The 10,367-nt window shown below is 52.2% G+C and overlaps 5 protein-coding genes across 5 annotated transcripts; 4 read left to right on the top strand and 1 right to left on the bottom strand.

Moving 5' to 3' along the window:
* Window positions 1-617: 617 nt before the first annotated feature.
* On the top strand, window positions 618-2,733 carry SMAC4_00873 (uncharacterized protein; the record flags this gene model as incomplete). The annotated part of the gene is made up of 1 exon (XM_003349934.2): window positions 618-2,733. One exon carries the CDS (start codon window positions 618-620, stop codon window positions 2,448-2,450), a length of 1,833 nt encoding a protein of 610 aa, XP_003349982.2. The 3' UTR covers window positions 2,451-2,733.
* A 250-nt stretch (window positions 2,734-2,983) lies between these two features.
* Window positions 2,984-4,303, top strand: SMAC4_00872 (uncharacterized protein; the record flags this gene model as incomplete). Its single annotated transcript, XM_003349933.2, has 4 exons — window positions 2,984-3,323; window positions 3,486-3,539; window positions 3,605-3,776; window positions 3,840-4,303. The coding sequence occupies exons 1-4, from the start codon at window positions 3,141-3,143 to the stop codon at window positions 4,301-4,303; spliced, it is 873 nt and encodes a 290-aa protein (XP_003349981.2). The 5' UTR covers window positions 2,984-3,140.
* A 200-nt stretch (window positions 4,304-4,503) lies between these two features.
* Window positions 4,504-5,504, bottom strand: SMAC4_12700 (uncharacterized protein). The gene is made up of 3 exons (XM_024655147.2): window positions 5,314-5,504; window positions 5,149-5,232; window positions 4,504-5,026 (listed from the first exon to the last, which is right to left on the bottom strand). The coding sequence occupies exons 1-3, from the start codon at window positions 5,322-5,324 to the stop codon at window positions 4,894-4,896; spliced, it is 228 nt and encodes a 75-aa protein (XP_024511067.1). The 5' UTR covers window positions 5,325-5,504; the 3' UTR covers window positions 4,504-4,893.
* A 538-nt stretch (window positions 5,505-6,042) lies between these two features.
* On the top strand, window positions 6,043-7,404 carry SMAC4_00871 (uncharacterized protein). The gene is made up of 2 exons (XM_003349932.2): window positions 6,043-6,256; window positions 6,316-7,404. Exons 1-2 carry the CDS (start codon window positions 6,212-6,214, stop codon window positions 7,189-7,191), a joined length of 921 nt encoding a protein of 306 aa, XP_003349980.1. The 5' UTR covers window positions 6,043-6,211; the 3' UTR covers window positions 7,192-7,404.
* A 147-nt stretch (window positions 7,405-7,551) lies between these two features.
* Window positions 7,552-10,230, top strand: SMAC4_00870 (uncharacterized protein). The gene is made up of 3 exons (XM_003349931.2): window positions 7,552-7,802; window positions 7,864-8,046; window positions 8,122-10,230. Exons 1-3 carry the CDS (start codon window positions 7,740-7,742, stop codon window positions 9,952-9,954), a joined length of 2,079 nt encoding a protein of 692 aa, XP_003349979.1. The 5' UTR covers window positions 7,552-7,739; the 3' UTR covers window positions 9,955-10,230.
* Window positions 10,231-10,367: the final 137 nt, after the last annotated feature.

Below are 10,367 nucleotides of genomic sequence, written 5' to 3'. Positions count from 1 at the left end.
AGGCACGCCGCCAACTGAACACAGTGGCAGTCGCACGACTGGTGGGTGGGAACCTGTAGAGGAACGAATTGAAGGCACGTTCCTGTCCACCTGCACCTTCCACCAGCTCGTCATAAACTCTTGAATCCTTTCCCCCTCCATGTTTTTCGTGAAACATTGAACGATCCTCGTTCGAGATCATTGTTCGGCTTTTGATGGTGTTATATATATACTTCGCGCAGTTCCAGAATAACCTAATTGACAACGACCCATCAACCGTCATACCTTTGTCTCGACGTCCTGCCATCCGATCTCACGGCCCATACCTACTAGCTCCGACCGGCTAAGCCATCACAACCAGGAGTCCATCTCTGTCGACCAAGTGAACTTCCAAAGAGAAGACGACGTTACGGCACCATCTTGAGAAAGACAACATACGAAGCGAGGGCATTCATAACTTGCCACTGCCCATAGTTCCCAGCAGCTACACACTTGCAAACGAATAATAACAGCCCAGCAACAAGGGGCGTCCTCTCCATGATTCCTCGAACAATTGCCATCTGATGCTCCCTTCGAACAACGAACCCTAGGCGCCGAGGTCTGCGCCCTCCCCGCGAGGACACAATCAACACAAAGCCATGAGTCTCACACAGCGTTCCTCCAGGAGTACCCTCTTGTCGGCTTCAAAAGATGCAGATGACAACTCTGCGCGCCCACGAAATCGCCGGGTAGCGAGCAACCGAAACGATGCAAACACATCCTCCGTCTACTCAAGTCCAAGCAGGACGCCAGACAGAGGTGCCTCTCCGATTCCCGCCGCACGCATAGGAGATGTCACTGGCAGAAATAATTCTAGACTTGAGGTCGCGGCGGGCTCTGCTCGTGCAAGTAGCCCCAGAGGCGGTGGTGGTCTGCTCGATGGATCATGGGCTTCGACGTGGGCTACCGTTTCAGAATTCACCACATCACTACTTACCGGTGGGGAATCATATCACACCGGGTCAGAACGATCAGCAACGAGAACTACTGGAAAACAGAAGGCTTCCAACAGCTGGGGTCCCGAACCACCAAACGAATCGAGGCCACGCTTAGCGGATGTTGGGTCAGGATCAATGACTGAGCGTGAGGGGCTTCTCAGAGCACTCAGGACAGCAAGTGTACTCGAAAGCCATGAAGGCGTCAATGGTGGTCTGGATGTTTCTAGGAGATTCAAGAAGCGTAGTTCAGACGAAGACCTGCGAGAAACTTCCCAAAGTCAGGAAACAGCAGAGCACCTGGTGTACATTCACCATGTACAATCAACCGACACCTATGCCGGGATCGTGCTTCGGTACAAGTGCCGTGAAGACGCATTTCGTAAGGCCAACGGTTTATGGTCCCGAGACAATATCCAAATACGCAAATGGCTTGCCATACCTGTCGACGCCTGCGAAATCAAAGGGCGCCCTTGCGAAGGACCCTCGTTTCCCGGAGCTCATGTTGATTACTTGGCCCGTACACCGGAAGCAACAGACCCATTTGGTCGAGACATCTCCAACAGCCGAGAGTTTTTCGGCACCTCGCCCAACGACCAAGGCGGGGATAACAAGTTACAAACAAATGACGACGAGCGACCATGGACACACGTGCGCTGGGTATCACTCGACTCGTTTCCTGATCCTGTCGAGGTCGCACGTGTAGAACGCAAAGTTTTGGGCTACTTCCCACCGCGTCGGAGGAAGAGCATGAACACCACTTCCACCATGACGTCGCCTAGGACGTCGATGGACGTCCCAGGCATCACCCTAAGTGGAGAGGCAGGTCCTGGAAGTCCCGGTAGCGTCTCTTCCCGCCGAACTAGTCTCATGGGAAGTCGCCCCAATTTAATCGAGGACGATGCTCGGCCGGCATGGATGAGACGGCCTGGAGGCGTAGGCTCGCTGCGGAATGTGAGAGCACCAGGACCCGAGAAAGATTACTTCAACACGTGGACAAATAAGCATCTACCAGGACTAAACATTGATACTCTACCGTCCATGGCCGTCCTAGGTGCCGAAACTGCTCACATCGGATTCACCGGTGGCGGAGAGCACCCGACTATCGTCGAGAGTCCTTTTGAAGACGGAGGCGATGCCTCCACGATAAATGGGCAAGGGTCTACTGGGCTTGACAAAGCGGCCGCGGCGGTCGAGAACTGGCTGCGTGGCGCATTTGCCAAGCGGCCAAGTGGACTAAGAACGCCTTCTCTAAGCACACCAAGACGGTCGGCTCTGGGGCCAGAAGAAGGCGACCTCATCGAGCTTACCGACACTAATAGTGACGATGGTCGAGGAAGCAGCGCCAATCCTGCATCTGGGGATATGGGGGACACAGGCCTGTTAAACTTCGCAGTTGGTACGTCTGGAAGAAGCGCCACAATGGGCGGGAATGGGACAGCGAGAGAGAGGTATCCCAGCGGCAGTCTGGCTGGGAGAGATAAGAAGGCGGACTGATTGTAGCCTGGGGAGCAAGATCGCTCGGTTGCATAGGATGTCGGGTGATTTACAACTTTGGATTCCTGAGGGGCAGAAACCCATGATAAAGCAGCATATTAGTAAAGCATAATGGCGGTCTCTTCCTGCATACCAAGGCGCCGGTGAAGTTGGTCAGTTTCCGTTAACATTCTTTTTGGCGGTTTTCTATATATCGAGAATTAGAGCGAAAGCGAGCACATTCAAAAGCAATCATTAGACAACTGTATTACCAAAGAGTAGATTTCCTATGCGCCCATATCCGGTCTCCTTTTGGCTCCATAAACACTGTGGTACGATTTCGATGTTCAGGTGTACCGTACCGTACCTACCTTAGATATTTGGCCACGGAGAAGTAATATATTCAGCTGGCGAAGGGACATTTGACGCCAACTCGAGCCCCTGAATGGCTGGGAAGGGGCGAGGTACACGCATTAAACCCTAACCCAGCGCTTAACCAGACGTGGACCGACACTGAATCTTGACCACCGTCGACTAGGGAATTGAACGCCAAGAACTCACCTTCAACAGTCATCCACGTCGAGAACCTTGAGGAACACACAATCCGATAACAACACTGCACGTGGAGAGTCATCGCAGCATCCCAAGCCTCAGTTTCGACGCAGTTTCTAAATCCATTCCTCGCCTCAAAGCTCAAATCTCGCCGTCCGAATGCCGATTTGCATCGAATGCAGACATCCTGTGAAGACGTTATGGAGGGAGGGCGCAGGTGACAAGTCGACCGGACACAACATCCGGTTGACGGTGTGCAAGAACTGCGGCCGCTTCTGTGACAAATATGTCGAGCACGACTTTGTCGTTCTGTTTATCGATCTGGTCTTGATCAAGCCGCAGGTATGTGATGAACAAACTCATAAACCAATTGGGACACATCAGGTGCTCCTGGCGATCAAGCTCCAGTGAGTGAGTGAGCGAGCTTGGAGTATACTTGTGAAGGGAAAGACAGAGTTTGATGTGAAGAGAACAACGAGCTAACAGGTTTATGGTTGGTTATAGGTCTACAGACATTTACTTCACAACACATTGATGAAAGACGAGGATGAATTCGCAGTAAGTGTCGATTGCCTGATTCCACCGGTATATATATATATGGGTTACTGACGTATCGCATCTAGCCTTCCATCATCCGCCTCGGAGTCCTCCTCCTTCTCTTCGATGTCTACCTTACATGGGCACGCATCGAGAAGCAATCGGTTCCAGCTGCCAGCTGTGTAGATGACAGCGGAAACGTCAGCAACTTTGGTCGTCTGGCGCAACAACCCATTGTGCTACAGTATATGTTCTTCCGTATGTCCAATCCCATACCATGAAACTCTCCATCTCTTTCCTTGATGCTAATAGACACAAAAGTCCTCCTCTGCACCCTCTCCACCCTCGCCTTCCACGGTTCCATCCGCTTCCTCACCTCTAGCCGTTACTCTCCTCTCCACCTCCTCGGCATTCTCCCGCAGTTCAGTCGGCCCAACTCTGTCTCAACCGCCCTTCTCGTCTCGTCTTCTACCAAGTTGTTCCCCATCCTTATGGTGATATGGGAATACGATGTCCCCGCCGCGGCGCGTTCGCTGGGCTGGGCGGTGGTGGCCAACAATGTCGAGGCGCTCAAGATCCTGCTGGACTGTAACTACGGCGTGGCGACGCTGCTGGCGACGGCGGGCGCGCTGAGCCGGTGGGCCATGGGAAGGGCCGTCTTGTGGGCGGCTGGATTGGACGGGGTGGACTCGGTTGGGGAGCATAGCGTGGCGGAGGAAGGAAAGGTGTTGGGTTCTCTGTTAATGTACGCGAAGGATTGGCTTGGGAGGTTAGCTGTTGGTTGATATTCACGGGCTTGTTGTCTGTCATTGTGCCTCAGGGAGGTGTGTTTGAAAAGTATTTACCATCGTCTAGCTTACTCGTCAGGACTTGAAGCGGCCCTCCCCCCAGCGAAAAGTAGAGATCGGAGCGGTTGCATGGAGGTGGCATGATTTGTGTTATGAATAACCATCATCTGTAAATAAAAGAAGTGTATCGAATGAAACCATTTATTAGCCACATCTCCTCGTTGTCAATGGTGATCACACACACAGTGGCTGTCGTCTTGAAGGCCAATTCATCAGGGCCCTCTTTCCTAATGCTTCTGATAATGCACCAAAGTTTTGAAAGTTGCATATTTCGCCCAATAACGCCATGCCCGTCTTCTCCGATATGTGTATAAGTGGTGGTTGGGGTATTCATACAACCCTAGAAATGCCACGGTCCAGATCCCGTCTGCTGGAACGGCTCCCTCCAAATCTTCTTCTCTTTCTCGGCCATTATTGCCCAGCGCATTCCAGACCTAAATGTCTGTCTCGTCTCGGATTCTTGGCCCCTTCGTCAGAATCTCTGTGTCGTGTTCGTCTAAGTCGTTACCGCCGTCATCTCTCCCGCTTCAGTGGTGAATGTACTCTTTGCGCAAATCGGAGCGTCTCGGTTCGATGAGGGGATGTAGTTGCGCCAGGAATGTGATAGCCCACATGAGATAACAGCTGATGAAAGCGAGGATGAGAGATGATCGCCATAGTCTGCGCAATTTGGGTAACAGGTTAGCTGGTGTTCTTGGAGGTGGCGCCGGCCATTACTGCTCGGAAACACAACAAACAAGAAGACATAGGCAAGCAAATGAAGAAAATAAAAAAGTACGTACACTTGGTTCTCACCCTTGGGCGAAAAGATCCAGGCGGCCACACACATGCCGGCGACAACCACCAGGCCGATGATAATACTCCATCTGCGCGCGCCAGAAGCAAGTTTGTCAGTTCAGAGTCCCGGCGCGGTTCGGCGACGGAAATTGAAGGACTGGAGCACTAACCCGTTCGCCATTTTCCCAGTATTTGGTTATCTGTTGTTTGATACGGACGACCCGGGCACAATAATTGTCGATACGGACGCTAGAAAATCGAGCGGGTTCGTGATGGTTCGCTGTTGTTGCTGTCGTTCTTGTTGGAGTACCTAGTTGGATCGCGGATGATGTCGTTGGCGGATTCACAACACAAGGCGATTGCAGCGGCAGGCTGGCAGCTCGCTGGCGCGCAGCTACATCCCTACTTGTACCCTACAGGGGACAGTGGGTGGCAGGAGCACCGCATCACTTGCGCTTTCCGATTGCGCTGTAGGAGCATCTGCACTACGCGCTATTTAGCTGCTGACTAAGGCAGATGCTTAAGTAAACAGTGGGCAAGCCTGACTCCCCTGATCACTGTATGGCCGGAACGACTTGACCTTTCAGCTTCAGTACCTTTGAAAGTCTTCTCAAATCGTTCACTTATTCTCTCTTGGTGTTTGGGTTTCGTCGATCGTATCAGTAATGATCATATGCAGAATTATTACAGGTAATTTGGAGAATAGTCATCAAAACTTGGGGTGACAGTTACCCTCCGCGTTGTTAATGGCGAAGCTCAATGAACATCCATGGATCACCGACCGTTGCCCGAACCCCTCATTCGGCTCTTCTAGCGACAACGACTAGAGGACACCGGATCTCGGATTTAACTGGTGCAATGGGACTGGTATAAATCAATGTGTAGTCCATTTATCACCCCAAGTAGAGCTTAGAGAAACACGAACTTGTCTCGACATTGCAACTATCCCGTCTCTCTGTTAGAACAACCTCTTTGGGGTGTAAGACGCTGAAGTTCCCTGAAGTTTACGACCGTATCGGAACGAGCAGAAACCCTTGACAGGAGTAAACACCAACAACGACAGCAAAAATGACTCCGAGACTGTTTTGGATTGGATTGGGCAACATGGGACGGGTGAGGATCACTTTGACAGCTTCGAATTTGCAACAGGAGCATATCTAACACCTGTGCAGGGGATGTCCACAAACATCGTGGAAAAGGCAAACCTCGATCAGCCGCTACTGATCTATAACCGTACCAAGCAGAGGTGCATCGACCTCAGCGAAAAGCTTCCCGCCGGAAAGACGGAAATCGTTGACTCCATTGCCGAGGGCGTAAGCAAGGCGGACATCATCTTCAATATCCTCTCCAACGACGCGGTGGTGGAAGCTTCCATTGCTGAGATTCTGAAGAATGACATCAATGGGAAGCTCATTGTCGAGTGCTCTACCATTCATCCAGATACGACCGAGAGGATTGCTAAGCAAGTTGAAGATGCGGGAGCTCAGTTTGTTGCGGCTCCTGTCTTCGGTGCTCCAGCCATGGCGGACGCTGGTCAGCTCGTCGGTGTCCTGGCCGGACCCAAGGCTGCTGTGGACAGAGCCAGGCCGTATTTCAAGGGCGTCACAGCCAAGGCCGAGGTCAACATGAGCGATGAGCCTTACCGGAAGGCGTTGACGCTCAAGCTCATTGGGAACACCTTCATTCTCAATATGGTCGAGCAAATCGCCGAGGGCCACGTCCTAGCTGAGAAGTCCGGTCTGGGCACAGAGTACCTGCATCAGTGGATCGAGGGCATGTTTCCGGGTCCCTATGCAGCCTATTCGACTCGGATGCTCACGGGAGACTATTACAAACGGGATTACCCTCTCTTTACCGTGGATCTTGCGAGAAAGGACGCAGGTCATGCGATGAGCCTTGCAAAGGAGGCAGGTGTGAGGTTGCGCAATGTGGAAACGGGCGATGCTCACCTTGCTGAGCTCAAGGCGCATGTTGGGGAGAAGGGTGATATTGCCGGTATCTATGGCGCGGTCAGGATGGAGAACGGCTTGACATATGAAAACGAGTAAATCCCTAGAAGTCTTATCACCCAGATATGTTGCTGTAGCTTATAGAAGAGTAAGGGTGTCGAGAATCAGGTGGCCGAGGTGACATACCTACGGAGGTAACGGATGGTAGTTTTGTTATCGGATGATCTGATTATTCCCCTCCAGTGCGGAGTAGCGAAGGAATCTGGAAGCTGTCCCGCTCGACATTTTGTGGAGTTTTCTGCCTGTCACACAGCGCATCTAACCTTTTGGAGCAACAACTGCGGTCACTGTATCCTCCCAGTGGCACCCGCCCCGGCCGTCCCTTGTTGACGCATCGAGTACAAGATAGTGACGGCTTCCTTCCTCTCCCAACCTCGAGTGCCGTTTGATCCCGTTCGATTGAGTTTCTAGGGTAACGGGAACACAGCCGGGAATGAGTTTGTCTGTAATTCTCAGGCTCGCACTGGTTTCTTAGGTCGGGCGAGCCTGGAAAGGGTATCGCGGCTCTGTCTAGTTTGTCACGATATTTTGTCACTGTCAGCCTGCTCTTACCTGTCATCACCCAAACAACAACTTCGTGAGGAGCCATGTTTGTGCGAACTTCCCGCAGCTCGTGCAATGCATGGACCAACGCTACATTCTCAAAGCAGGTAGGCTTTCTTTCGCCTCCAAAATTCTCATCGTTCTGTCGTTCTCACACTCGCACTCCAGGTTTGCTCTGCGAGAACGCATGAGTTGCTGATCCGTTCTTTCGCAACCACGGCATCCCAGTCAAAACGTCAAGAAGCCGAAGCGGAAGAGAAGCGCCAAGTGAGCCCCAGATCGGGGCCTTCTTCACCCAGAAGCTCATACCCCTCGTCTGCGGAAGCGAGACAAAAGAGGGACAGTGACAGAGTATGGTCACCTCCCGTCAGCTATCGGGTCGCCCTTCCATTTCTTCTCATTGTTCATGACTGACCCTCTGTGCAGGAGTTCCTTATTTCCGTTCTCGAGTCGTCGGCTACCAAGCGCGATGCTCGAGGTTATCTTCAAACTTTCGGCTCTCCCGCAGCCCTAACCAGCACTGGGCAGAAGAAACCATCCGCCATCGGTATCTTGGGCGTCCCAGCCTCTGTGGCCGGCAGGCCTGCCTTTGTGCAAGGACCAGAAAAGGAAACTCCGGTCAAGACAAACGAAGCACCACATGTGGCCGTTGTGAAGCTGAGGGCACCACAGGCGTGGGATGACGTCCTCCTTGATGGTGTCGCGAAGACCCTCACCAGGCTGAGAGATCTTGGTCTCCTCAGTGTGATTGTCCTTGGTTGCGACGACATCAAACCCAACCAAACTTTTAGCTGGCAAGAAATTGTCACAGAACAGACGGATAGACTCTTGCGAGCAATCGGTCAGTTTGGGTCCCCGGCCGCCGAAGTTGTTGACTCGGGGATATGGAAATCAACCGAAAATCCTCAGATTACATCCTTCGTTCCCTCCAACCCTCTTTACGTGGGGTTCGGAAAGGCGTTTACTACACCACTTGCTAAAGGGCACATATTGGTCGTCCCCCCGCGAGCATACTCCGATGCGACTCTTCAATACTCTAAAGCTGATGCCAATGATATTGTCATTGCCCTAACGACCTTCTTTGCGGGACTGCAGTTTGGTCGACAATATTCGGACTACCGGGAGCTGGCGGAGAAGGTCAACGACCGTCAGCCTTTCCGAAGGGCTTTGGTCGATCGTGTTATCGTTATCGATCCATTGGGCGGCATCCCATCCCACAGACAAGGACACGGTACACAAGTTTTCATCAACCTGGAAGACGAGTTCAAAAACATCCGTGACGCTCTCTACGAGAAGACTCAACCTACTTCGGCAGGTACGAAAGACGCTGGTGTTGGTGCCAGGGCTTCCGTACATCTGGAAAACCTGCGGCTTGCCAAATCTACGTTGGCCATACTTCCATCAAACGCATCCGTGGTGATGACCAGTCCTGCGGAGGCTGCAAATATCAACGTATCAAAGCGGGACGACACTGAAGCCAAGCCTGGTGGGTTCGCGGGTGAAGTTAAGACTAGAACCTGGCGCAATCCTTTGATTCATAACCTACTTACCGACCGACCCATCTACTCATCGTCGCTTCCTATCGGCCGAATCAAACCCACGCACCCAGATGAGGAGATCGCTCTCTCACGAATGCCCACAACTACCCTAGCCAAGAGAGGACTGCCAGTCACCATCTTTCCTGATCCACGAGCAAGTCCTTGGAAGCCACCACAACCTGGCGTTCCCAGACTCAGGCTAACGGATACGTGTATCGATCTGCCTAGGCTCGTACACCTGATCAACGACTCCTTTGGAAGAAAACTTGACGTTGAACATTACCTCAATAGAGTCAAGGACAGTCTCGCAGGCATTATTATTGCCGGCGAGTACGAAGGAGGCGCAATCCTCACATGGGAGACGCCATTTGGTCTTGATGAAGAGACGGCCTACCGAGAGGGCCGACTAGTGCCGTATCTGGACAAATTTGCAGTGCTACGCAAGAGTCAAGGAGCCGGTGGCGTGGCAGATATCGTGTTCAACGCAATGGTTCGAGATGCTTTTCCGGAAGGCGTCTGCTGGAGGAGCAGGAAAGACAACCCGGTCAATAAGTGGTACTTTGAGCGGTCTCGAGGTGTGCTGAAGTTGCCACAGAGCAACTGGGCCATGTTCTGGACGACTCCGGAGGCGGTTTTGAACGACCAGATGATGAGAGACTATGAAGATGTGTGCAGAAATATTCTACCTTCTTGGCAAGATACCACGAAGCCAGCGGACTGAGGAACAGGATTCGAAGATTTTGGTTGGTTGCTGTTGTTGTTGGTGTTGGGTGGTGGTGGGGGAGTCGGGTCTTTTGAGATAAGTGTAGGGTACCGTGTACGAGTGTGGATTTGGGCACACGATAAGACTGGCGATAAGAGGCGCACTCGGTCGAGTTGTCTTGGGAGGCTTTGAGGTCGTTTGCCATGTTGAACTAGAAGAGGGACCACCATGTCTGTATGGAAACCAGTTACATTGATTATCTCACCTGTCCGGCCTTCAGTGGGCGATGCCCTTTCATCATGATACGAAAACGTACTTGAAACGAATGTGACAATCATCAGCCAATCAACTCTTTCGAGCCTTCAAGGTGTTGTATCTCCAAGTGCACGGTCTCCAAGATGACAAGGACCAGTGGAGTTATAGGTGGGGCA

This window comes from Sordaria macrospora, chromosome 3 (assembly GCF_033870435.1).
Source record: "Sordaria macrospora chromosome 3, complete sequence".
Lineage (NCBI taxonomy): Eukaryota > Fungi > Ascomycota > Sordariomycetes > Sordariales > Sordariaceae > Sordaria > Sordaria macrospora.
The sequence above is the reverse complement of the archived record's forward strand: the minus strand, read 5'-3'. Positions and strand labels throughout refer to the sequence as shown.

What these genes read in the sequence shown, in the direction of transcription:
- SMAC4_00870 (XM_003349931.2), top strand. Translation starts at nt 7,740, where the DNA reads ATGTTTGTGCGAACTTCCCGCAGCTCGTGCAATGCATGGACCAACGCT. An exon ending in ACGCTACATTCTCAAAGCAG is followed by an intron (nt 7,803 to 7,863) that starts GTAGGCTTTCTT and finishes CTCGCACTCCAG; the next exon opens with GTTTGCTCTGCGAGAACGCA. An exon ending in AAAAGAGGGACAGTGACAGA is followed by an intron (nt 8,047 to 8,121) that starts GTATGGTCACCT and finishes CCCTCTGTGCAG; the next exon opens with GAGTTCCTTATTTCCGTTCT.
- SMAC4_12700 (XM_024655147.2), bottom strand. An exon ending in CCCAAGGGTGAGAACCAAGT is followed by an intron (nt 5,027 to 5,148) that starts GTACGTACTTTT and finishes CAAATTGCGCAG; the next exon opens with ACTATGGCGATCATCTCTCA.
- SMAC4_00871 (XM_003349932.2), top strand. Translation starts at nt 6,212, where the DNA reads ATGACTCCGAGACTGTTTTGGATTGGATTGGGCAACATGGGACGG. An exon ending in GATTGGGCAACATGGGACGG is followed by an intron (nt 6,257 to 6,315) that starts GTGAGGATCACT and finishes ACACCTGTGCAG; the next exon opens with GGGATGTCCACAAACATCGT.